This window comes from Puntigrus tetrazona, chromosome 12 (assembly GCF_018831695.1).
Source record: "Puntigrus tetrazona isolate hp1 chromosome 12, ASM1883169v1, whole genome shotgun sequence".
Classification (NCBI taxonomy): domain Eukaryota; kingdom Metazoa; phylum Chordata; class Actinopteri; order Cypriniformes; family Cyprinidae; genus Puntigrus; species Puntigrus tetrazona.
The window spans coordinates 12,814,194-12,842,191 of NC_056710.1; the positions used below are offsets into that span (position 1 = coordinate 12,814,194).

At 38.3% G+C, this 27,998-nt stretch overlaps 1 protein-coding gene across 6 annotated transcripts; it reads left to right on the forward strand.

Annotated features, from left to right (window-relative positions):
• Positions 1-997: 997 nt before the first annotated feature.
• Positions 998-27,772, forward strand: adgra1a (adhesion G protein-coupled receptor A1a). 6 transcript variants are annotated; one of them, XM_043254460.1, is made up of 7 exons: positions 998-1,079; positions 13,690-13,845; positions 19,538-19,665; positions 21,010-21,133; positions 23,280-23,431; positions 23,863-23,958; positions 24,165-27,772. In XM_043254460.1, the coding sequence occupies exons 2-7, from the start codon at positions 13,843-13,845 to the stop codon at positions 25,633-25,635; spliced, it is 1,974 nt and encodes a 657-aa protein (XP_043110395.1). In that variant the 5' UTR covers positions 998-1,079; positions 13,690-13,842; the 3' UTR covers positions 25,636-27,772. The 6 variants fall into 6 exon arrangements, with proteins under 6 accessions (XP_043110395.1, XP_043110392.1, XP_043110391.1 ...); XM_043254457.1 differs by lacking the exon at positions 998-1,079 and adding an exon at positions 12,818-13,196; XM_043254456.1 differs by lacking the exon at positions 998-1,079 and adding an exon at positions 12,818-13,176.
• Positions 27,773-27,998: the final 226 nt, after the last annotated feature.

Below are 27,998 nucleotides of genomic sequence, written 5' to 3' on the forward strand. Positions count from 1 at the left end.
CCCTTCCGCTCTATTTTCAGATTTCAGGTCACAAGTGAAGCACCAGTCATTTTATATTCTGTCCACACGATGCATAGGAATGTGCGTGTTAAGCAGAATACCCAGCATTTGTATTCAATAGTGCAGCATGTATATACAAGACTTTATGTGTGTCTGTGTATCTGCCTCTAGTGTGGGAGCCATGTGAAGAATACAGTTGATAACTGAATTATGGATGAGGTCATCTTTCAGCAATGTTTGTATATACAATTTATTATTGATTTTGTCAGCTATACCATGTTCTCTTATGGCTGATCTGTAAAAAGTGGATAGGACTTTCTGAATAAACTCCATCTTGAGGAGAAAAAGTTGTTCAATCGTTCCTTGAAAGTTACAGAACATTATTTCACTCTTAAAATGAGCTTTCTCAACTCTGGGCACACATTTGACATTTTGATTGACGGATTCAAACCAATGCGCATTGGAGTTGAATTGCCTTGGCCAGGCTTTTCATTTTCTAGAAGAGACCGTGCCTAGTCACATGAGTAGCCTAATAGGACTGTATTTCAGCAGCTCCATGAGTGAAGTTTATGTACACAAAAGTGTAGTATTCATTTTATGAATTTAGTTTGAAACACTCTTGAATGAATTGTTAATTTGGTTAAACAATAATCATTTTGTTAAAACATTTTGTAAAAAAACAGTTAGTGAACATACTACTCTCTGGATATTTTTTTTTTTTTGTCAATGGCATGTTTTATATTTTGTTACCTTATACAGTTTTGTAGCTGCATTTTTTTTTTTACTGTGGAAATTTTTAACCAAAAGCTATAATGTACAGCTACCTGCTGAAAAATAGATTTTATCTATTTATTCAGTCGTTCAATATTAGTCGTTCCCATATTCTTACCGGCACTACTTTTATCTCGTATCAATCCGAGGTCACGCTCGACACACACAGCAAACACAAGTTTGCGCCATCTTGTGTCTTGTTTACATATTGTGGTAATATGACCCGTGATAACTCCAGCAAAGCCATTTCTTTTGGTAAAACAATCTCGAAAGGAATCGAAAACATCGCTTGGAAACACAAGGAACAGGTACATATAGAGCTGGATGAGAGAACTTAGAGAAAGAACATTAATATAGCAATAGGTTTGGGTTTTTTTTTTTTTATAACAAACGAACTGACGTTATGCTGTTGTCGTCTTTCATAAATTGACATAAATTAATGTTGTTAAAGTTTTCATCAACCGTTTTATTTCGCCATCACCTTGTGTAACCAACACTTGGTTAAAAAAGTTTCTCTCTGTGCATAGAGAAACTGGCTTTCGAAAAATAAACCTACGGAGGAATTTGCCTACCCAAAAGTATGACAACTAGTCACTCAACCTGTGAGCTGGTATGTTGGCAGATGGAAAGATTTTAAGCTGAAGTTGTGCAATCATTAGAGGTAGCTTTTTGGCAGTGCAAGAATACTTTTAGCCATTATTTTCAGTGTGGTGAGATTATTTCCTGTGCCAGTAGATGCGAACTGGTAGGCCTACATCTTCTGAAGCGAGGTATAAATGGAGGAGTGTATAATACGATTGCCATAGCATGCCGGGTTCACATAAGGTGTAGGACTTGGTCCCAGCACATTAGTATCTTTTTTTCCCCCATTTTATTTTTAGTTTTCAGACACGCAGCAATCTATCCCTAAGGGTCTTCATGAATATTCATCTCCCAGTTTTTATGAGAAGAGATTCAGAAATGCAAGAATAACTATTATACATGTACATTCTCAGAAGCTTTTAGACGCATAACTGCAGTGTGCTATAAATGTCTGTTTTGCACTTACCGTACAGGGACTATAAATGTCATACAGCTCGTATTTTCCTCTACGTTAGTAATAGCATGCAGATTTTCATACGCAGTTCGTACACAGCTGAATATGAGACCTGCATTACAACAATGCATGATGGAAAACAACCTAAATCTTAGGTTAGAGCTCTAAGCATTATATTGTCTTCCACTGCTATCTGGTACTGTTAACACAGTGACCTATTTCCAATTGATCACGTGTTCATAAATGCAAAATAAGGCACTTAGGAAAATGAGCATGAAGGAAAAATGGAAGAGGAAGAGCAAAGGATAGAGTGGAGTGTGTGTGAATGATGAAACGCATGGTGCGGTTCTCGGGGCACTACGCTTCAGAGCACACTGCTTCCACACAGGGAGTGGTGTTCTTTGGCACGCTGTAAATCTAGGCCATCTACCCGGCTGTCCGGCAATGGCGCACATACATGCACGTGCACATTTAAACACACTACGCAGGTCTGTGGGCAGACAAGCAAGTGCATATATGAAGGGCCAGGGGCCCAAACATGGAGAGCCCTGTTTCCATGGATATATCTTGCACTGTCATTCTAGCTTGGTATGATGCAAACATTCGCCTGGGGAGGGGGGGGTGCTAATTAGAAGGAAGTCAATGTGATTAGGCATTGCAAATGTTGATTCATATGAGGATGTATATCTGCCTGGGTGAAAAATGTATCTTATAGTATATCAGAGATTGAGGCTATTCGTGCTAAATAGATTTAGCATAAATCTGGCAGTTAGCTCATGATATTTTCCGTGGTAAGGACAAGAAATCTGAGCTGTGTAACATAGAGTCACTGTAGTAATTGCTTCAGTGGAACTGTGAGCATTTTCCTAGGCTGTAAAACATTGATTTCATGGCTGTTTCCAGATCAGATCATCATGTTTCAGGAGTCCACACATTTTCGTTTTTTTTTTTAATGACTGTAAAGGGTCTTGTTGTATAACTAACTATTATAACAGAATATACACATAACGCAGAATTAAATCTTTTTAATCAAAATGTACTATAAGCTACTGTGAAATACTCTTTCTTTGAGATGATTTGCATTGTAACAAATGATTAATTTCATACAGGCTGTAGGATAACGTTAACACGAATGTGGTTACATTGAGGCATTTCCAAAGGAAGAAAAAGGGGCCAGTTTTTGAAGGAATTTAAAGCAGAAATGTGACATTTATAATAAAAAAGCTGCACAAAGTCTTCTGTTAAAATGTTATTATTTAGCTGTAAAGCTGTTTAAATGACAATGCTTGCAGTTGTTTTAGAGTTCGCAGCATTGATGTTTGTAAGCAAGTTTTGTACTCTTCATGTTTAGGGCTGCAAGGTATATTGCATTCGATTGTCATGCTCATCCCGTCAGTAAAGCTGGTTGTTTGATTACTTTTTTTCAGATTGAGTGGCATTTAATGCACAGAGCTATAGTTCGCATACCTACATATCTATTTTGTAGTAGGCCCGGCACTATGCATGTATTCGTACTGTCAAGATACGGACATCCCGGTTCAGTGCATTTTCCCTGTTGCACCAAAATCGTATTAAAGCGTGACCCTCGTACTGAGGTATGTACCAAATCATGACTGTGTACCGTGTCGCCCCTACTATGTAGTATAGTTTTAGACTCTGTTCTGCGACGTAATGTCCATTTTTCATTATCCAGTTCCCCCTTGATAAAATGATGTCATGCCTTACTGAATATGCTAGTTCACTTGGAAATGCATCACATTACATAAGTAAAATGGGTTGCGGGCTGCATTTTTCCTGTCACTTTTAGACCTTTTGTTTCTTAGAGCACCACCAAAGGAAGCATTTAACCTCTGTAAGGAGAATGGCAATGAGACATAGGCTGCTCCCATTACCCCATCTTTCTGTAAGACCCGAGTCCTAAGAGAGAGAATTTGATGTTATTTCATGCATAACATTACATAGATGTCCGCTCACACTCTCGCGCATTCTGTCAGGGTAGCTGTGTTGTTATTTTTGGAAGAGCACAGACTGGATTTTGATCATGTTAATGTCTGAGCACTTGCCCTTGTGCTGACTCTTTGTACTGACCCAGAAATGTGTTTATATTTGCAAGCAGCATATATAAATGCAGACAGGAACAAGCGGATGCAGATAGGGAGCGATGGAGAGATTTATATGACTGATCGCGTATGACATGTCTAATGATAGATGCTGACAGCGGATCCCCTTAAACTATGTGCTGGACTTGCAAAGGTAACTAGCTGAGACATGTTTCTTGCATTGGATGAATTGAACAGAACTGATGGGAACATGCGGAACACTGTAGGTACCACCGGAGTTGCAGGAAGTAATGCAGTTATACTTACTGTAAACCTCTCTGAGGACTCATCTCATATTTTCACAACCACAACACTGAGCATCTCAGCTAGCTAGTCTCAGCCAGAATTTTAGCTACGGATAAAATCCATTCCTCTTTGCTGCTTTTTCTAGCCAAGGACCACCCACTTTCACAGGAACAAACCTTCCGACTGATATACAGCGATCAGCTTGTGTGTTTTAATGTCAGGGCTGGATTATCTGAAATGATCTGATTAGCACAATAATTAACATGGAAAAAAAATTATTTACATAATAGTAAGTCGCAACCAGCTATAAAAAAAACATTTAGCTCAATAAATACTTTCATTTAAAAGTACAATGTAAAAACATGCGTGTACGCAATAAGTGCACAATAATTACATTTCTGAATGTAAGCACACAGTAGTTAAGGCCACCTGATATAAAGTGGAACCAAATAAATATATAAAAAAGAGAGCAGGAATATACAGTTCTATTGTACAAATCAGGTTAAAAGCATGTTCCATTTCCATTTTCCATTTTTTTTTTCAAGTTAGCATTTGCTTGTGGGAGGCCTATAAGCAAGGCTAGACTCGTTGTAGCAAATGAAATGATCTCATTTAGCAACGAATTTCCTGGATGATCTAATGATTGACCATCCTGTTCTGTGACTCATTGTATCTAGAGCCGAAAAAAATGCCACACGATGAGCTCTTTTTAAATGTCAGCTGACCCTCCTGTAGAATCTGCCAGATATAGTGTTAAAAACAACAGTTTTGTTCACTCTCCCAATCCTCCAATTAAAACACCAGGGAGAGACAGAAGGGAGAGGCATCAAGATAAAATAACTAATGTTTCCTCATTGCCTCGCCGCATGCTCCGAGGTTGAGACTAATTTAATTAACAGAGCTGAGCCGAAGGCTTTCAGCACAGACCTTGAATTGAGGGCATTAGAGTTTGTGTTGGAACGGCTGTCCAGGACTGACATGATCCTGACCATGGCAAAGTCAGGAAATCCATCCATTTACAAATTTTACAAATGCACCAAGCATTAATATTGCTTCTGAATCTATAAAATATTCACTCATGTCACAGGTTCTTGAAATTCTCCTTCACATTTGTTTTTACAACTGTAATGTTTTTATTCTGCTTTGCATCAAAGGCCTCAGTCATGCAAATTTTTTAATGAAGTGTCCTGTAGTGTCATTTGCATATTTACACATACATTTTTTAAAATGCAGCATTAACTCCCACCATCTGATGTTTTTAAGGCAAAATATGACCCTCTGGCATTTTGTCACAACCTTTTAGCACCTTTGTGCTCTTTTGAGCTTTAACTAATGCCACAGATTGTATGGGATGTTGACCTCATAACAACAGTAACAGATGTTACTCCTTAATTGCCGTGCTGCTGCCAACTGCATTTCTGAAGGAAAACCACTTCATTTGATAGTTTAGTAAACTAAATGCTGGGACTGCCACAGGACATAATAATAATGCTTTCACACTTCACACACAATAGTGCTTGTGCGAGTGAAAATATCTAATCTATAACACTTCTCCCACACCTGTGAGAGAAATCCCACAGAGGCTCCAGCTCTGCTCTGCAATGAGCCTTAACTAGCTAACAAGCTCCTCACAAATCAATGGATTATCTGATCAGATGTGAAGAGTTTTTCAAACATGCTAATGACTCTTTAAAAATATTGGGTAGTTTACTAGATGTGAGTTTAGTGCATAAAATGCGATGCATCTTAAACACATTCTGATTAGTCGGGCTTAGGGTCACTTGTGGCATACTACGGTCATATACTGTTAATAATAAATTACCGCTAATCAATTGGTTTCAAAAAATGTCAAATCTGCCTTAAGTATCTCATTTTTTTTGCAAATAGTCTCTGAAAGTAGTGACCTAACCATTTTCAAAGAACCTCTTGTTATCATTTGATTAGCTGGTACATGTTAATGGCTATATTTTGATGCCGTGTTTGTGAAAAAAGCTCTTCATTCGTGTTAATTTCCTGCTGCAGCTGCTCTCTGGGTTTGCCCCCTTTACCATTTTCATTACAAGATTAAGTAAAACTGTGCATAACTATCAGTGCACTTAGCTGCCATCAGCACTGACACTTGCATGGTGATGTACATTCTGCTCTCCAGCACTCTCTCTCTCTCTCTCTCTCTCTCTCTCTCTCTCTCTTTCACTATGAAGAATAAGAGTACTTTCTTGTTTCTGTGCCAAAATGTGGGATATAAAACTCCCACTGCATTATAATGTGGGGTATCAGTCCTATTGACCATATTATGAAAAGAGAGAATAGTACAAGTAATAATATTATTAGCATTACACCGGTATTATGCACTAGATATGACAATTCACCACAAGTTATATATTATACAACTGACTCTAAATTCTGATTAGACAGACCACACTCAAACACACCATTGTTTTCTAAAAATTCACACAATTCAACCACAAAAAGCTTTCTAAACTGGTCTCAACAGTTCTTGTGGTGTTCTAAGGGGAATAATAACAACACAGAAAGCGTTACATAATATGTTTAAAAGAGCCCAGTGCACTTCTTATTGTAATCAGTGAATCATTTTGAAATGTGATAAAGACAAATACCATTGGAAAAAGTGAGTTTGCTTCAATTACAAAGAAAATTTCTTGTTGCTCTAAACAGATTTTCTCATCTCCAGTATTGTTGTTGGTTTTGGGTTTAAATTTATTGTTTATTATTATTATTTACTGCCATTGCATAGATAATCATTTAACCCATAAAAAACTGTAGTCTCATTATGAGCATTGTAAAATATAACGCACCCTCATTTTTGTAATCTGATTATGTAATTCAAATGATACGTAATCAGTCCTGCGTGTGATTTAGTCTTCTAAAATCTTTAGATGCATCTCACCTGAGCTATAAAAACCATGTCAAGCTATCTCTTCCACTGAAATCTTACTACTGACAGCGCAGCTGCGATGCTCATTCAAGCTTCATACATGTCTTAAATCGTTAACGTGACATCCATTTTCAGTGGTTTGTTTGCTTATGTGTCAGAGTGTATGTGTTGGGGATGTACTGTAGCTCTTCTCTTGCCTCCTTGTCATCGCATCTTTCAACAGACATATTCTCATACACAATTAATGACTTTTTAAATCACCGAGATGGGCTGCCATACGGTAAAATAGAAACCTCCATCAGTGCTCTTTGACTGTTTGGGGAAGTGTTGCCATGGCAACTGTTTCCACCATCTGACATAGAGCCTTAACTCATCCCCTTAACCCCTTATACTCTTCAACCTTGTTGACCTCTGACCTCATTTGACCCAGACCTTTTGCGCAGAAGAACCTGGTTGTTTCCATAGTAACAAAGATGTAGACTGATCCATGTAGAAAATGAACTGTGATTCACTCTCCCAGGTGACATTTCCTGTCACTTAGCCATATCATCTTCTCTCAGTCATCCTGTTGCTTTGCTGTTTTACTGTGACAGGACATGCTTTGCTCTGCTGAAAGTAACTGCAATAATTTATAAGGGGCCTTTTTCTTTACATTTGTGATTTATTTATTTATTTTTTTTAAATTCCCTGTAAACAATCAGTTAGTTCAAAACATATCTCTCCTATTTAGCCAGTCTTTCACCTTATTTAATCCTACAGTAGATAATAATGATAATCAGTGTTTATATATGCTACTGTTAAAAACAGTAATGTTGTGAAATATTATGACGCTTCTGCTGATAGCCTGTCAGACTTTTTGCAGCAGCAATCGGCTTGATGTACGCTATTCCACAAAATATGCATATTACTCGGCTGCTTGCCACAAACCTAATAAATAGATGCTAAATATTGATTTGATTTGAGATATTTAAACACAAAGCTTTCGTGAATAAAACTCTTGCAGGCAAGTGGCAAAAGTGATATGGTACAGTCATAGGGTATTTTACCACAATAATGATTATGGCGATAGTTTGTTAGTTATCTTACAATCCATTACAGTGTACACAACAACCGTCACAAAATGGCAGCTGCTTGTTTTGTATTATATTTAAATATTTTTTACAGGGAATATTTATTTGAGCTTTAATGTTTTATTAGCCAATCAAATGCAACAATGCAATTACCTGGGTGACCTTTGTTATTCGTTTTTTATTTGTTATTATTTGGGAGGAAATGCTGCCATCGGAATTATTTTAAATACAATTTTCCTAGACAGAAATTGGCCATAAAAGGCCTCTCCAAGGTTATTCATTTCCAATTTCTGACTAGGAAGCTTTTTGATCATTCTGATAGCATGTGAAAGATAGCATAACATACCTCGGAATGTGGCGACTGACTAATCAGAAATTAGTATTCCACGCAGCCAACTTTCTATTGTAATATATTGTAAAAAATGTAATGGTGAAGCTGAATTTTCAGCAACCATTACTTCCGTCTTCAGAAATAGCATAGTATAGATTTTTTTTTTTTTTTTTTTTTTTTTTTTTTTTTTTTTTTTTTTAAAAAGGTTGGTTCCAAATCTGACAGATTATGTCTGGTAAACTCTGAAAATCATTCCTCTCCTCTCCCATACTCTCAGAGAGCTGCCACCAGCTAGTTATTGTACATTCATCACTTTGGCTCACTGCCCAACATTTAGCACTTTCTCCAGCCAAAAGCCTAAAATAACAATGCATCCACTATACTTTTATGCTGCTGATAATGAACAAAACATCAAGTATCTCTCATGCTTAACATATAATGACATTTAGATTGTTATTAGGCCAGCCAACCTTTGTGTAATACCATAACAACATTGTTATGGTGCAAATGAAACATAATTAAGGTAATTTTATATTAAGTGTGCATGTGGGTTTTGTTGTTGCATTTATATAACTTCTAACTTGCACTGCTCCTCGTTGAAGCACAGTGATTTGTATCCACTGGGAGTTTCTCTTGAAGAGAGTGGTTGATGTCCCATCCAGCCTGTCATCACAGCAGTAGCCAGCCTATTGTATATTAACAGTAGCACAATGCATGTTTCTAGAGAACAGTGATTGGTTGAGGCAGCCTTTTTTTAGACGAATGCTGACAAATATTTAACCTGCCTTTAAATCACATGTGACAGTTGACAGGCATTTTCTGTCTGAGACAATGCTGTCACTAAGCTGCAGCCTCATGGGGAGGAGCCGGATCGTGGAATATCAAATTGTTATAACCAGCATTTTCCCATTTTACTGTTAACTTTTACTTTTACTCCTGTGGTTTAAATGTGAGCACTTGGTTGAAAGCATCTGCCCCTCATCTTGCTGACTCTTGCATGTTATAAAGATGAAATACTCTGTAGTAGAGAAGAGTAGAGAAGAACCCCAATTATGCTAGTTTATATCACAGACCACTGTAAATAGACATATGCCACTTGTGATGTCATTACAAGACCACATTAAATATTTTCATCGTTTTCTCTCTGTTTTTGACATCTATTCTTACTGAAGCGGGCCTATACGCTAAGCTGCATCTGAAAGTGCTATCACCAAACCCAGAGACTGGCTGAATGGATTTGAAAACAGTAAAACTCAACTGTTTAACTATAGGCAAGTTGGAGCCAAATTAAGTCAAGTCAATTAGTTCCAATGAAGAATTCATTAACAAAGTCAACAACTAATTTTTACTATGTGCTAGGTGTGCATCAATGTTTACAGGCAACCAAATAATCCATTTGTAATCAGATTGATGGCTTAATATGACTGAAAAGCCTTCATGTAAATGCATCAATCGATCCAACTGTGCTCATCTGAATTAAATTTCGATTGGATTGGAAAGAGTGGTGCAGACCTGGAATAATCTTATACGCATAAGAGGAATTCTTCAAATTTAACCAAACTAAAACTACACTTTCACTCTAACTGTACTATTTTAGTTTTACTGGGATTCATACATCAAGAATTCCTGACCCAAGGCAAAAAGTCAAAAAGTTTTGTTTTGAGGTGTCTGATAGGTCATTTTATTTAATATCTATTCGCACAATTCAATACACCTAATTTTCCTAGGAGGAATTATTTCATCTTGTCTTAAATTGAAAACAGTCAAGACTAGACTTGTTGGCATGGAAACCAAGTCACAGGGTTTAATTACGCTTGGCTAGTTATGCTTTTAACGCAACAACGACTGGATCAGGGACCTTTCAGCATTCTCTAGGGCAAATGCTTTATAAATTTCAATTAGCATGCTAATATAACCATATTGAATAGCATTGTAGTGTAACTGCGTATAATGAGTCTCAGAGAAAACAATAACAACAACAACAAAAAACCAGGCACACTTGTGAAAAAACATGAGGGCACTGCATGAAAACTAGCAGCTGTTCCACTGCTGATAAAACAGGTAGGTCTTTAGTTGGGGACTGTTTTCATTTAGCAATGTGGGTTACAGGGTAAAAACGCACCCCACAGCATTGCAATGCTGAGACCTAACATGGTAAAAAACAAGTGGGTGGTCATAGTTTTAAGAGGAATTTGAAAAGAGTGACAGTTGTACCACCTCAGGGGAAAAAACACATCTTTGGTGTATATATAGATATGTCTGTCTTTGTATTCTGCTTCTAACCTTAATCCAGAAATAAAAGTGGCATCACAGATATCTTCTGACGTCTCTGTTCAATTTATCTTATTTTCCTGAGCAGCAAAGCTTATTGATAACTGAAAGGTGCTTTTACTCACTTGAGTCTAAGTGTGGATTAGAAAGGGCTACACATTTGCATTTGAATAATTAGGTTTTCTCCCTCCACCATGCATGTAAACTCATTTAATTGTTGATTTTATATGGTCTCTTAGGGGTTAATTTATAGAAAAGTACTTTTTTATATATATAATATAATATATATATATATTTGCATGATACTTTATGATATGGGAAGTGTGTGTTATTGTGAGATATTGCTCATTTAGCTTTTTACTATCACTGCATAAAAATAGTCTGCTATCATATAGCTCTACCGCTCAGCACTGCACTTACTGTATTCTGTCTTGTGGTTTGTATTTTCACAGCATGAAGCTAAAGTTATATGAATTTATGAATGAATCGCTTGTTTTAAAATCTTGCTGCTCTACTTACATTTATTATCTGCTTTAAACCTTAGCCTACAACGCACACGATAGCTTAACCCACTTTAACAAACCCACTTTACCAGCTACATCCAGTGATGCTATAGAAATATACAGAGCTACCGCAAAAACAGAAGTTCAAAGGCAGCATTAAAGATGGCTACAGACTTGTTTTTCTGAGAATGACTGATAAGGTCTGTGGAATATGAAAAACAGTATGCCAAAAGAGAAGTATCTCCATAGTATTCAAAAAAACTGTTTTTGAAAAGTACCCAGATGTCTATTTCAGCCAAGAACGGGGCATTGGACGGACACTTGGGTGTAGGCTAGTACATAAAATTTTTATTCATATTCATACCATACAGAGCAAAATTGTAACTGCAGTGAAGTTTTAAACCAAATGTAGGCTAGTACCTTCTAGACAGTGTGACATTTAGTAGGCAGTATAGGTGTGCTCAGTTGCACTGCTAATGATGTCCATGTGTTAGCAGCCATGACAGAGAAACCAGCTTTTGGAGAAATTTTATAAATTGTTGGTCAAGTATCTTTTTTTTTTTAATTAGCAGAACATTAATAAATACACTTTTAACATAGAAATAGTATCTCTCGTTCATGCAAATACACAGACAAACGCAAATGTAAATCTTAAGACGAGTAAGAATCACGCGATGTTTCAGGTGCGACTTTTCAGCAATAACGGTGTGGGGCGCAGCCTCCCGATGTGATTGTCCAAAACGCGCTACTTGCGAAGGGTAAAACCTGGTAGGTTGTCTCTTTAAATCAGCGCTGCAGCGGTGATGTGCCCGCGAGCTCAGACGGTTACAACCATTTCCACCTCTGCAGTGGGTAACTTCAACCGCTCGCGCTCAACAGCGTCTCTCACGCGACACATGACATTCAGCTTTCACGCACGTTGTCTTCTACAGATTGGAAGATCCCACGCTAAAGTGAAAACTTGTCAGACGCCTTATTAGGGGGAAGATTTATTATTTTTTTTTTTTCCCAAAAATTAAATCCACGATGTTTCTAAGAAACTGTTTTACTTGTCTTACCCCTTATATGGCTTTGCTTTTATAGGAGCCAACCATCATCAGATGTGATTCCTTAACGGTTCAATTAACTAATAATTTTAGTACTTTTGAGGAGTAAATATTTGGGGGGAAAGAAATTGATTTCAAATTGGCCATCAGTATATTTCCAATGATATCATGATATGAACATTAGCTTTTGCTACATAATGCAAACGGTCTGTTTACAAATATTTACGAATTGCTTTTCATACACTTTTTGTTTGTGGGGGGTGTAAAATTCGCTTCATGTATTTGTTTTTACAAAATTATTAATGTGTTAATGCCAGTATCACAATCCTTATGCCCAGGAACACTCAGATGTTATTTATTTTGAGTCGGACATGATGAAAGTAATAACTTGGTGGTCAGTGAGTCATGTGAATTCAGTAACAGTTCAATTGTTCAAGCGTTTGATTCACAATAAAGAACCGACTCGCGTGAGTCATTTGCTCGAGAATCGCAATGAGCCTCTTGTGCTGTCCGTTTTTGATTCACTAAAAGAATCGGCTCATAAGAGTCATTCGTTAAACACCATCGCGCTGAGTGTTCCACGCTGTGAGATTCATTGGCGGTGTTGCGGTGCATGGTAGTACGAGAAACACTGTCAGAGTATTTCACCTCGGTGATCCTTCTGCATCTGCGGAACAATGAAGATTCGAGAGCCGTTAACGGAACCGAGCGTCATGTAAATCCTTTGGTTGCGCTATTTTGTTTGAAAATGGAACCGGTTCCTCGGTCCTCGGTTCAAATCCCAAGACCTGATATTTGTCTTCCTTGGAGTAGCCTATAGCCTTTTACATGCGCTCACGATCGTCAAGTCTATCAGATAATGGGACGTAAAGATGGGGTACGACACCAGTTGCTCTCTTAAAAATAGGTAACGTAAGGATATATGAGGTAAATGTTACGTTCACATAGTAGCCTATATCTAATTCTAATACGGTAAGTGATATACACAAAATAGGGTAGCTATTATATTCACGCTCCGGCGTTCATTTAAAAACATTTTGTGATGAAGTATTGAATGTGCCATTTTGGTAAAAGGTAAGGGGTGTTGGCTTTGTTTGCTCGTCATAGGATTACGATTTTGGTGACACGAGGGTGTTAAACCGTTGTTAGGGCTCTCAAATGAAAGTAAGACTATTTTAAAACCATCTTCGCGCTGCCTACGTTGTGAAGAGGTCGCACTGTTGTCTTTCTCGAATGCCTATGCTTTTAACATTTCACGAGCGATATTTCTAAAGACTTACGTCACGGCAAATGCGCACGTGCCCGACAGAAATCGCCCGAAAGACTGAAGTTCATCAATTCTGAGCTGACTTTTAAAGGGGGAAAGGGTCCGTGGTGATGTTCGCCTTGTTTTTTTGCTTTTTTCTCGGATGTTCTGCAGCCTCTCCTGCCGGAGAATGACCCCCCCTCAGCGCCTGTCGGAATGCCGTTTCTCTCCGCGTGCACAAGGGCCACGCGCCAGATGGCCACATCATAACCGACTGTGATACTTGATACTATTGCACTAAAGCTGGACCCTAACTTTGCGGATCTGATGGTGAGTGCTTTAAAGTACCTCATTTTTATTCTCATTAAAATTTAGGACAGTTCACATGATAAAACTTTGGTCTCTCTATGTAATCAACACACGAAAACTTTCGGTGGTGATATAAATCTGCTGCTTTTCTCTGTAGTACCAATGCCAGTCAGTCGAGAGTTTCCCCCAAACAAACGGGCGTTTGCTGTGTGCGTTAGCATTGATCTCCGATGTGATATACGAAATTAAAGCGATGCCTCACAATGGCATCGCACCATAGATTATCGTTGCGTTTTCTCAGCGGCAGGGCAAGAGGGTCCATTTGTTGCAGTGCCAGACGCTTGCTCAATATCGCTGCACTGTTAAATTAACTTTATTCAATTACGCATAGTCGATGCACTGTCTTTGAATCTTTGAAAACGGCAGAGATTGTGTAGAAGGGATTTAGTCAGAGGGTAACCGCACTGGTGGCTCTGGAAGCTGGAGAGCGCGTGCAATGAATATCAATTGTCATTGTCAGCTAATCATCACAAGGGGCTGTGGCGTGTCCGTGGCCTTGGATATCCCTGAGGCAAAGGCTATTTTACTTTGTTTTCCGATCGCGCTGTATTTATCTGTGACAGCACCAAAGTGTACTCACGGCCGTATGACGTGGATAGAGGTTTTAATTGTGTGCGTTATGACGTCTACATTAGCTGTATGACGTCGGCTGTCGCCGCTTCCTCTTTTCGGATGTCCAGCCAATCAGGTCACTGGTATCAGCCAACCAGGCAAAAGCTTGTTTTTTTTTTCTCTTTACACCGTCCAGAAAAGACACGTAAGATCACAGCAGCACCACGGAGAGTGCCTTTAGCGCTTTATCTGTTTTAAGCACCAAGGACAGAGACCTGAACCAACCAGGCCTACAGTCAGTGACAGTGTTAGGAGTTGCCTTGATCTAATAATTTAAGAGCATAGATCTCAGCAAGGGCGTAGGTTTTCTTTGAAAGCAGGGACATATTGCATGGAGGCAGAGGAAAAGATTAAGATAAGATTATCATCTTTGTAAACAAACCAGCTATTAAAACAGTGAATCATAGGACCTTGATCAGAGTGTTGATACTGAGAAACACTCTGTCATTGCGTGGATGTACATCTGGTAAATAAAGAGAAAATAACGTTTATTCCTTCTTATCACAAGACTCATTTTGTATACTTTTCCCAGCCCCCAAAAAAATTATATATGACAGCTGCATACTGAGTTTTTTTTAAACCATATGTTTGCCTGTTCATTACATTAAGTTCTTCTCTCTAGTCAGTGGCCAACCTGATCATAGTGTGGTCATGGTTAGCACACAATGTTAATTTTGAAAAGGACCCATTCGCTTTTTATGTTAAGTTATCTGTGCTGTTTAATATAGCTGTTTGTGCATATAAACAAAGCACAACGTCTTGGCCAATGGATGTTAATTTGTCAACGGAAAACAAATCTTAAATGATTTGTTTGTAGTTCTCACATTATTTCTGTGACATTTTAATGAAACATTATTTTTCTGTAATTCAAGTCAATCTACTGACTATACCTTGTGCTCGGTGATTATGGTTTTCCAATAGACTAATCACAACAGACTGTGTGCAGTTGATCAATCTGAGCAGACTGGGCTTTGCGAAAGGAGGGCTTTAAAGGAAACAAAACTAAAACAGACTGTTCAGAAAGTGGAAAAAAAAAGTACTGCAGACATGTAAATTAAAAATAATGAAATAATTTACACGATTCTACTAGCACCCTTGAACAACGGTAAAAACCTACATGATATAAGCATAATTGTCTCCCTTTAATTTAAATAAAATGTTAATTCAGTCCAGATTTAAACTCACAACTTTTGGCACTTAAGGCAAGGCATATTCATCTTAACCAGCTCCTGAACAGATGTGGCTTTAGGGAAGTTAAAAAGTCTCTTAAGTGAATAGTTCGGGACCAAATATTGGCCAGGACTCTTCCTATTTGGTCACTGGGGACATTTTCCTACTACCGCTATACTATCATCTAAAGATACATCTAATGTAGTCAGCAACAAGTTATTTGTTCTATTTATTCTGTCTGTGTAGTGCCTTCGCTTGTATGGTTTTTGAAATTAAGTGATTAGGATCGCCCTGAAGATGTTTAAATATTAATAAATATAAATAAATAAATGGACATTAAATATTGACCATTTCATTAGCCTTGTTGTAGAGACTGTGAAGAGAAAGAACAGTTCAATAGATACAGACACAGATATAGCATTGTGTAGCATTGCCTGTGTATGAAATATCTGAATGCTGCAAATGACCAATCAGAATCGAGTTTTCCAGAGAGCTGTGTAAAAATACAAAGTATGTTCTCCAGAGCACCACATTATCCATTAGACCTTGCAAAAGAGCCTTTTCAGATTATAGAGGACATGAAAGTGCAAGGGATGTGCAGAGCAGCTCTTTTAAAGCACACACAAGTGCACACTTTCCACAAGGATTACAGTGAAGATCACAGCTCCCTACCACCAACATTGCAGAGGAAAATTGAATTGCGTACTGAAGTCAGTTTAATTATAGATCATATGGTAATTCATTTTAGTTGTTTATACAGAAGCGAAATCTTGAATATTAAACAGTATTTGTAGAAAGAATACAAAGATGGTTGTTATATAATGAGTGTTTTACTGCTTTTTGTTTTGTGCTGTGTGAAAGAGAGAGTAAAAAGAGAGCATGTGTGCATGCAAGCCTGCAGGCCTTCTGGATGCGCATGCAGATGACTTTTATATATTGCCCAATGTATGTTTGCAACATTTGTGTGCATGTATGCGAGTGTGCTTAGTCGCTATATATGTTTATGAAGATACGCCTGCAACAAACCCAAGCAGTCATATTCTGTTGGAGAGATGAGTCTGTGCACTGGAGCAGACTGATTGACCAAGTTTTGTCTCCAAGATAAGCATGCTCAGTGAGGCACACAGAAGGAGAAGCCAAGAACACTCTTAATGCTCAAGATGCATCAAAGACCTAAATATGGAAAAGTCACGCCAATTTTTATAACACAATATTAATAGGTTTATGAGATTGAACACTTTTAGCTTTGTAGAACGCTTTAAAGGCTCTGTATTGATTAATCAATTTCAATGCCTCATTAAATGTCACTTCCCTCATATGACTGCGAGAAAAGTGTCAATCACATTGGCCCATGAATGTACAATGTACCCTAATCAATTTAAGGGCCATATGCCTATGCTATTTTGCTAATCATATTGAATCCAAGCACAGCCTGTCTGTGTAAGAAAGCATGGAGTGTTAGCTACAGCAGCCAGTCCTTACCTATTGTTTCACTGCCTCCATTTGCTTCAGAATTGGATCTGTCAGTTTTCATATGATCACCATCTCAAAACTCGCTACAATTTGCCTCTCAGTGGTACACATTTTAAAAGTCATGTTTTATCAGTTCTTGCATGAGCGTAGTATATTAAACCTTCTTTTTGCTAGTGATATTGTGATTCCATGTATACCTTTGGCATGAAATGTTATTACATGAAGAAAGAGGGTCAGCGCACAGAATGATAGCAGGTCCTACTGAGCCAGCGATGATCCTCTTAGTCTTTGAATGCTTGTTGGCTGCGACCTGAAATGTTATCTCTTTAGAGCTCACTTTTAATTCACTGACCTTTTTTATTCTTGCTTGCTGATTGGCTAAGACCTGAGGTTAGCAGGTCAATTCATGGGATTCAATTAAACAAATCTTGGTCCAGTGTTTATGTCCTAAATATGATTAGGTAGGTGTTAGGCAGATAGATCAATTGACTGATACAAGTATTGATTGGATAAGACCAAGCTGGAATTGATAAATGAAAAATGATCTTAGCAGCTCCAGTCATGTTATTCAATTAGTTCTGTTGTACATACTGATGAATAGATATATATACACTATAGTTCAAACATGTTTGATAAATTAATACTTTCAGCTAGGGTGCATTCAATTTATTGATCTTTACATTTATTAAAATAATAAGCAATGTAACTGTTGCTAACAGTGCTAATAATAATGGTTTCTTGAGCGCTAAATCAGCCTGATGAATGATTTCTGAAGAATCAGTTGGTACTAGCTGATACTAAGTAATGACATTATTTTTTAAATAATGTTTCACTATTTATACAAAGTGTGTTGTTGTGTTTCGGTAAACATAAGAACCTTAGAAACCTTTCAATGATAATATATATATAGTTTGGAGGCAACTTTTGTCTGGGGGAAAAAGTTTACTCTCAGTGAAAGGGGTGGTTGGTCACAGAGCTTGAAGAGTGGGCACAATCTCATCAAACTGCCATGAATGGGTAAATGAGCAATAGAGTTCATGTGTATGCTAGTGTGTAATCGCTGGAGTTTATTTTTACCCAACTATAATGGAAGATTGTATTTTGGCCTGATATTTTGAGGTTTCTTACAAGTGAATCAGTTGTTTACCTACAAGAGCTTTGGCTGGCTCTGCTGATCTCAAATAAAAAATTCTAGAAGAGTGACAAACACTGCTTTTACATAGGCCTATATACACTCCAGAGTAAAATTCAGATAATTCCTGTAGTGAGGTGACACTGATTAGATCTTTATTTAGTACAAACTCTTGACTATAGTATACCCCAAAGCCTTAATAACCGTTCTATGGGCACACTGTTTGAAATGACTTGCTCTGCTTTGGGGCACTAGAAGAGTTGATATTAATCAGCCTTAAATTTCAGTGCAACAGTGGTTCGATGTCTTAAGGCATTAAAGGTACCGTATCTTTGCTGAAGAACTGAGGTCAAAGGATCAATAATGTGACGCTGAGTGATGCTTTATGGGAAACTGATTAATGGGCGGCAATTGTGCTGATCTCACCTTGGATTGAAGCAGACACACACTCTAGGAGACAGGGCATGATGGGCCGAAGATACACTGCAAGGCTGAATCATAATATAACCAGGATTTTAGGGTTATGTTTACTTTTCATTGTATGATCATTTCGACATCTATGTTGCTTTTACGTTTATATGTGTAAGCTATTGTTTAATTTTCACATGGCCAGTCTTGTGCATAATAGCATTGTGCTGATTTATTTAAGCCTCGCTGCATCCCAGATATTGAAGGAAGTGTTAAATGAGGTCTGCATATTTGTCACACATTTAAGGGAAATTGGCTGTTGTAACGAGAAGTGTAGAGTGTATTCAGTCTGTTGGAGTGTAAAGACATGCATGTACATCTGTGGTGCTGCTTTCCAGAGGGGAAGGAGCCCTTCAGGCACACAACAAAGGGGCTCTTCGGGTTGGGTGATAAAATAGACATGCCGAAAGAGATTGATGCTTGTGGGGGCGTAGTCTTTGGCTCACAGGGACAGTGCTCCCTTCTTGTATTGTTTCTCTTTCTTCCTGTCTCCTCCTCCAACTCACCCTTTTTTTTCCTTTTTTTAGACAGATAAAACTGTCTTAATGGTCAGTGTCTTCAGTCCAACAGCTTTATTCATGTCTTGTATCCGTACTGCCGCACATACTTTACCAATAAGACACTGCAAATGTTAGAAGCTGAGATGGACACTACTTGTATGCATTAATGAAATCATATAGAGGCGAATTAGCAGACTGATACTATTAGGCAATGCATATATACAATATAAAGACTGGTGTTTTTATCATTTGAAATGTTCTTTTATTTCTCATGTTTTTATTCTGATTTTATTGATAGGATTTAAAGCGGGTGCTGTCCTTTCCTCCATATCCAGGGGATTATTTGCACCCAGTGGTGTACGCCTGCACTGCAGTGATGCTGCTCTGCCTGCTGATTTCCATCATGACATACATTGTACACCACAGGTATGTGCTTTATTGCAATTAAGCTGCACCAGTGGCATAAATGATTAAATACAGTATAGATCTTAAAAGCTGCGTGGTTAGTGATTAGTTTATTCTGTGTTACAGTGATTACTTTTTTTTGTTTAATCAGAAATACACTAAAAGCAGTCAATTTTGTAATAATGTTACAATTTAAAATGAATGGTGTTTGTTTGAATATATTTTAAATATTGATTTTATTCCTGAGATGGCAGAGCTGAATTTTCAGTAGTTTTAATGTTAAAAAATTCAATGTTATTTTAGTGCTCAGGTAAAAAAAAATAGAAGTGATAAAAAAAAGTGCAGCTTAATATTTCTGTGGAAACTGCGATACATTTTTATTTTGTGATACTATAAAAAAAAAAACAATAGAATACCCTAGACATGTCACTCGTATAGTTTTGAAATGGCCGATCATTCACAAGAAGCACTGTCTTCTAAATAAAATAGCCAATTGCTGATCTGCTGCACATGCGTGGTGACTGATCTTGTCTGAGAAATAACACTATTTCAGCAGAAGAAACAACAATTATTGCACAGTCATTGTCAGATTTTAAGGGTGATTGCACATATGAAATTTAATCGTAAAACAACAATTTTAATAAAGGTAGTATTTTTGGGATGCTCAGTAGACCATCCCTAAAAAAATGCTGGTTACCAGACAATAGTGGTTTTGTGTGGAATATGTATATAAGTCTGTAGGCCACAGAATTAAAATGATTGCTTTGGTATAAATGGATTAAATAATGTTTCACAGTTAAATAAACATCAGTTGACAAAAACCTATAGATATTTGCATAATACAATATATTTGTTTTGGTCCAGTGTATTTCTGCAGCTGAATCAAATTTAGTGTTAATGTGTAATAAAATCTAGTGAAATGTTGCATGTTTGCACTGTTTGTTTCAGTCAAAAAGAGTTTACAGTTTTCCTCTACTCAACACATGCCATTTGTAGCACCAGTACTAACACTGGAAGGTCACAGTAGGGAATGTTTTTGGGACAGACTGCCACCATAGTGCTGTGATCCTGAGTCAGACCGCCAATATTTATAGTATCATCACCCCTGACTGTCACAGATATTTCCAGTGAGTAATGCTTGCTCTGTGGAGAAGGGGCCACTTCTAACCTTAGAGGGACAGTGCCAAATTTAGTGAGCCGCTCTACTTTGAGACACTTTGCAGACGGGTGAAAAAGATTCTTTAGTCATAGCATTGTGCTTCAAAGGCAGCTACGTGTACCCTTTAGTAGTAAGCTATTGAGGTATTACTCATAGTGCAACTGCCTCTTCATCTGATATGAGTGTGTGTGTGTGTGTCTCTGCAGCATAATCCGAATCAGCAGGAAAGGATGGCACATGCTCCTCAACTTCCTCTTCCACACTGCCATGACGTTTGGGGTGTTTGCAGGAGGCATCAACCAGATCAAGTACCCTGTGATCTGTCAAGTGGTAAGTCTCCCAGTTCTCTACCCTGTTTCTTTGGCCTGAGTGAACCACATTATTCATGCCCTGTGTCTGTGGCTCTCAGCTCAGAGTCACTAGCATATGGCCTCTTTGACTCCCGAATTGGCATGGTCACCATTTACTAAGGCACAGAGGGCTTTGTTTGGCACGGCTGCCCAGTGTTGAGAGGCTAATGCACTGGGGTTCTAGGATTGCCGTGGCCTTTCATAGTGTAGCTACTTATTCTTTCATCACAGACAATTTCCAGCCTGGACCAGTGAGTTAGATTAATTTGATTATGCTTATAGCTGCATGCTTATTAAACATATTTTAATTAATGACAGCGGTTGATTTACTGTCAGTAAATCTTTGTTTTAAAAGCATCAGATTTATGATTGGAGACATAATGATCATAAATTTCAGATGTGGCCTATACACAGTATATATACACCGGAGCGGTGAAGGTATAATTCTGCATGATATAGATGACTGTCACGTTCGTCCACTTTTACACTAAACAAGATTTGAAAGAATTAAAATGACTTTCAATAAAATGTCAAATTATAACATACAAATATTCAAATTGTTAATATTGATTGATTGAAATTTCAGCCTATTTTGTTTGTTCCTTTGTGACATTTTTTTCTTTTGCAGTTAAAACTACATTCATCCGCTTTTTTATAGAGACTATTGTGTTTTGGGAGGAAATAATAAAGACTAATGTCACCTCATTATATACTATTTTATTAAATGCTTATTACTGTATTCACTGAATTAACCTTTTGCTAATTATTTACAGTTTAATGGAAGTTACTCCTATCATTCATGCAAAATATCATGGGGCATAGGAAAAAGGTGGAGAAATATTCCTTCTAATATATCTTTCTATTGCAGTTCATTTAAATGAACAAATTGCTAATTTGTGTCCTGTTTGCTAGAAATTGCCTAAATTAAATTAAGGAATTGAATTGGTGTTTCAAAAGGAATTCTCAGTTGTATTCTGGAAAATATGTAAAAATGACAGAAGAAGTTGAATTGAAGAAAACTGCAGTTAAGACGGCACAATACAAAATGTAGTATTTCATTGATGGAGGATGTCAAATGGTAGTATGTGCCAAGTGAACACAGAAAGCAAATATGCCAGCGTTTGGCCAACTGAATAGGATAATGTGCTGTTTTAACACTATTGTGCATTTCTTTTCCACTTGTGTAGCCAGAGATGGACAAACAGTTTGATGTAGAGGCCAAATGATGCCGATTTGAGAAGAATTGTCTCTATGTGCGGCAATAAATGTATTTTATTGTAAAATGTAGATACTTTATTTTGTTGTGCAGTACAGTGCCCTCTCAAAAGAAGCAGACATGGGCCCTTGCCCAAGTGGTGGGCATCAGAGGGAGGGAAGCACGAGTCATACCATGACAGATGTAGCTAAATTAAATCTGAATCTGAAAATTATTTTGAACTTTTGTGATCAAATGTTCTCGTTATGTATAATGGTTAATGTTAAAAGAAAGAGGTTTGCAAATGTAAAGTACACTTTGTAGCTATATTGTATAATTTGTGCTATATACCATATTCCAGTGGTTCAATGCTTTACTCTGACCTGTATGAATTATTTATCACTTAACTGCTTTGTCAAGCTGGAACGGACAACTGTGTATAAGAAAAAGTATACTTTATATTATGAATGCCTGTCTGGTTTCTGATTATAGTGAATTTTCATTATTTTTTATGTAACAGTTAGTCCTGACAATTATTTGTATTTACATTTTACATAGTATTTAGTATTTACATTTTCTCACATATAAACAAAAGAAAAACCATATTCATCTTTTATACATTTACAAAGTTTTTTTAAAAAGCATGACAGACAGCACATAATTTACATTCAGTGCCCATACATAAACATCATATATACCCTATACAAATGAATGGATGAGTTGGTTGATTGGATGCAGTATGCGCATTGGAGCAAAGAGGACAACAGCATGACCTCACTGTCTGAGGAGGATTACCTCAAACTCCCCCTCAGTGCATCCTTCCTCAAACACACACACACACACACACACACTGCTGCTTTAGCTTTCTGTGCCAGTCTGCTCTCGATGAGTGAGCTTTCAGTGTTTAATGTTTCATCTTGTTTGTTGACAGGTTGGCATTATCTTGCACTACTCCTCCCTCTCTAGCATGCTATGGCTGCTCTTCACTGCCAGGAATATTTGCAAGGAGGTGTCCAAGGCTCCACCCATACCTCAGGACAGGGACCCTCCCAACCAACCACGCCCTAAAGCCACCATCTTCAGGTACACAGCTATGAATTCACTAAAGGCTGAAAATCCAGATTCAACAGTGGTTCTTATTCAATACAGAGCTTCATCATTTTTTTATTGAAGAGTTAAGTTGATAAATATAATATATACACTACTATTGAAAGGTTTGGGGTAGTAAGATTTTTTTTTTCTTTTATGAACACTGAACAGTACAGTAAAACAGGAACATTATGAAATATTACAATAATTAAAAATTTGTGTTTTATATTTTAATAGATTTCTTTGATGGCAAAACTTAATTTTCAGCAGCCTTCAGTATCACATGATCCTTCAGAAATCATTTTGATATGCTCATTTGTTGCTCAGTAATTATTGATCATTGTCATCATTATTGACCATGCAGTGTATTTATTGTTTGGGAGAAGATCTCTCATCTATAGATAATTTTTTTCTTTTCTTGTCAGGTTTTATCTGGTCTGTGGTGGGATACCTCTAATTATAGTGGGTGTTACGGCTGCTGTTAGCTTGGATAACTACGGTAGCAGAGATGACGCCCCTTAGTAAGTATCATATTTACCGGTAGTACCCAAGTAGATGTCAGTTATAATATGTTTAGTTTCATTTCAGTTAGCCAGTAAAAACACAAATGTCATTGAGTCTGGGAGATGTATCTTAATTAATGCTCTAAATGACCACAAGGTCTGTAATTAGATGTAGAATGGTATCGACACTGTCAGTTTAATCATTGTCTCTGTCTGTGTTGCAGCTGTTGGATGGCCTGGGAACCCAGTCTTGGGGGCTTTTACGGTCCCACTGCCTTCTTGGTCTTGGTAATGTGCATCTACTTTCTATGGACATTCGTGCAGCTAAAGCGGCACCCGGAGCGCAAGTATGAGCTCAAGGCCATGACCGAAGAGCAGCAGCGTCTAGCCGTAGCTGAAATCGGCCATTGCCACGCCGTAAGCGGAGAACCAGGTGAGCATGGTGATCACACAGGCTGCACAGCCATCACAGCCTCCATGCTGGCCAACGAACACTCTTTTAAAGCTCAGCTGAGGGCCACCGCCTTTACTCTCTTCCTCTTCCTGGCCACCTGGGTATTCGGAGCACTGGCCGTATCACAGGGCCATTTTCTAGACATGATCTTTAGCTGCCTGTACGGAGCATTTTCAGTCACATTGGGGCTTTTTCTGCTGATTCAGCACTGTGCAAAACGTGATGACGTGTGGCACCGGTGGTGGGCATGTTGCCCCAACAAACCAAAGGTGGAGGTCAACGGAGAACCGGCGGGGAGCACCGCTCCCCTTTCTCAAAGTCATAGCCATACACCATCCCATGGGCAGAACCAAATCCACTGCCAGGTCGACTCGTCCTGCCCAGGTAAACCATTGCTTTCCCCGCACCTTCACTCCCCTTTGCCGCACTGCAAGTTGGGTACTCTACCCTCCACCCAGAACCACACAAGCACCTGCTGTGCCACCCTTCACAGCCCCTCTTCCTTAATCGGGAGCGCGACTCGACCGCAGTCCCTCCCTGACGAATTGCCCCGGCCAACCCTTCCCCTACAAAGCTGCCTGAAGGACAGGTCTAAGACTCGTTCCTTCAACCGACCTCGACCCTGTCTCAGGGACTATTCTTATCACATGACCTCCACCAGCATGGACGGCAGCGTGCACAGCTCCCACCTGGACAGCCCCCACAGTGTGCACCTGGACAACCCTCTCACCTGCCACACGTCCCATTTGGACACTCAACTGTCTTGTCACAGCCCCCACCCGGACAACCAGCTGCGCTGCCCCAGTCCCAGTCCCCACCTCGAGAGTTTGGCTTCGCACGGCCTTCACGATAGCCTCTCCTGCCACAGTGCACACTTGGACAGCCAGCTCTCCTGCCACAGACACATGTGCTGTGCCAAAGCAGACCCATTTTCGAGCATATGCTGCCATAAAGCTGACCCATTTGTCAGCTCTTGCCAGGCCGAGGATCCTGACACGGGTCCACTGGTGTACAGTTGCGCAAAAATGGCTGATAAAGAGGACGAAACCATGCTGCATTTGGATATAACCCCTCCCAAAGCCACTCTGTCGTGCTCCCAGGCCACGCTCAGCAGGAAAGGCACTCTCAGCCGGAGAGGGACACTGAGTCGGAACAGTAGTCAGCATGAGGACTACGTGCTTACCTCTGATTCCACAGGTAACATTAGGACTGGACCTTGGAAAAATGAGACAACCGTGTAGGCCTGTGAATGACGTGCTAACCTGTTTCTCTCTCCTGAACTAAACTACTGTGTAGTCCCAGGGCTGTTACCCAAAGGCCCTCTCTTCTTTGAGCTAAGCTACTGTGTAGTCCCTCTGCTGTGACTTCCGCTTTTTCACCGCCCCATATACCTTCTCTTCCCCTTTAAAGAGGTTTGAACCTCTGCTTACCTCTTCTCAGACTTCATTTCATGTTTCATCCCAGCTCCATTCGGTTTGTCCTCTTGCCATTTTGATATGGCAGCAAAGATCACATGACATGCATTTTAATTTGGATGATTTTTTATAATCAAACTGATTTTTGTACGTGTTTTTTGGGTATGGTAACATAATGTGAAATTATGTCATTGTGGATGTGTGCGAGTGTGAGCGTGTGTGTATTTAGTGGGTGAGAAAGTACTGAGTGCATGTGTTTGTGTCTATTTGCATGTGACAACATGCTTGTGTGTATATAGATAGCAAGATCTCCATTTGTGCAAGAAAAGTCCTGTTTTAGAGCCAAAATCTCCCACATTTGTTTTTAGCCTTTTAATAAAACAATGCTAAATGGATCGCCAAGTGTAAAAACACCAGCACTTAATTTGATTACTTTTAAGGAAAACTGTGAATTATCACTAATCAAATTAAGATTGATCAATGAACATATGTGAGTTACAGTATATGTGCCAAACAGTATAATAATTAAAATACACCTCTTTAAACTGAAATCTACCCCAAAGTACGAAGTAGTCTTGTGATTATGTGGATAAGTGTATGCTTGTCACAACGAAGCTGTCATTTTTTCATCTACAGACATAAAAACAGCAAACAAATAGGCTCCCTGTGTTTCCATGGTGACAAATCATGAAGAGAGGTGCCCAGTCAGAATGCATTTTGAACTGCACATGTGATGTATGCACATACAGTATTTAGTTACTGGCAATGAGGCGAAGATCAGTTCAAGCCAATGGCCTTACAGAACTAACATTTTACATTGATCAAAAGTCTTATGTTGCACTAAATCATTAAAGCATGCTCACCATAATGTAGGAAGCAATTATTTACATGCCTAACAAGCTACGTATAGCTACATATATTCTTGTGTTTGACAGGAACGCATCTTAGCTTACTGGAAACACTCATGGTTATTTATTCTGAGGCAAAAAAAGGAGGGCTTTACTTTCTACTTTAGAAGAAAGGATTTTCATTAACAGTTTATATCACTGTGCCAACTCACCTGCTCACAAAAATCATCTGATTTTAACTCATCTGTCAAACAGGCAGCGAGTAAATGAAAACAAAAAGAAAAAATGTCTCTGCCTACTCATATTGTAAAAGATTATCAGGCACTTTGATTCAAAACAAGTAAATCAAGAATAAAATAGAATCCGAACACTACATTATACAGCAAGTTCAATGAAACATAAGAGTAAGAATTTTGATTCGAAAAATGTATCAAAATGTTTTAATTGAACTCATTCAAGTGCTTTATCTATTAAATTCTATTTATTATTTAATTGTTTTGAATCAGCACCTGATTTACAATATGTAAACTGTCGCAGCTGCAATAGCTACATGTATCTATTTTTATTTTGTTTATTATTCTTAATAATACGTGCCATTATTTAATCTCAATGCCAAATGAAGAATAATGTGAAATATTTGGAAAATTCCTTATGTGGTTTATGTTGGGTTTCTTTGTGAGCTCAGGGATCATGTTACATTTACAACTACACAAGATACAAATTTGCATGAAATGAATATTGGCTATTGACCCCAGAGTGTTTCACCATCAAATAAAAAAAAAAATATATATATATGTATTAAAATATATTTTTAACTCAAATTGCCCTTCACCAGCCAACCCATGCTTTCATCAGATGTGTAGCACATGGATACTATTAAGCTCTCTCTTGAATCCTTGGAGGAAATGAAATTTGTCTAGCTGCCTGATTTACCATGTGTTGTGCTTTATCTTTACCCACACAACCCACCTGTCATTTATAGCAAATGAAAGAACTGCAGTCATTTTTTGGTCAGTACATGTGATTCGTGCTCTGACCTGACCCAAAGCCAGTTGATTTATTTTTTTTTTTTTTACATTTGTCACAATTTTCAATAAATGTATTTTATCACCTGATGCTGTGGTCTTGTTCTCTCGCTCTCTTTTTAGAGGCTTCAAAGCAGTGAGCAAAAATGCAATGCATAATGCCCGAAGTTGCCTGAGTGCTTCCCTAACTAGATCTATTTCTCATTCCGTCCATTCTCAGTGTTGTGTGAAGGCCAGTGCGCTTTGTCAAAATCATCCCTGAATTCGGCAGGAAGAAAAGGCATCGCCTTCGCCTTGAGTCGGGCGTGTGCTTATC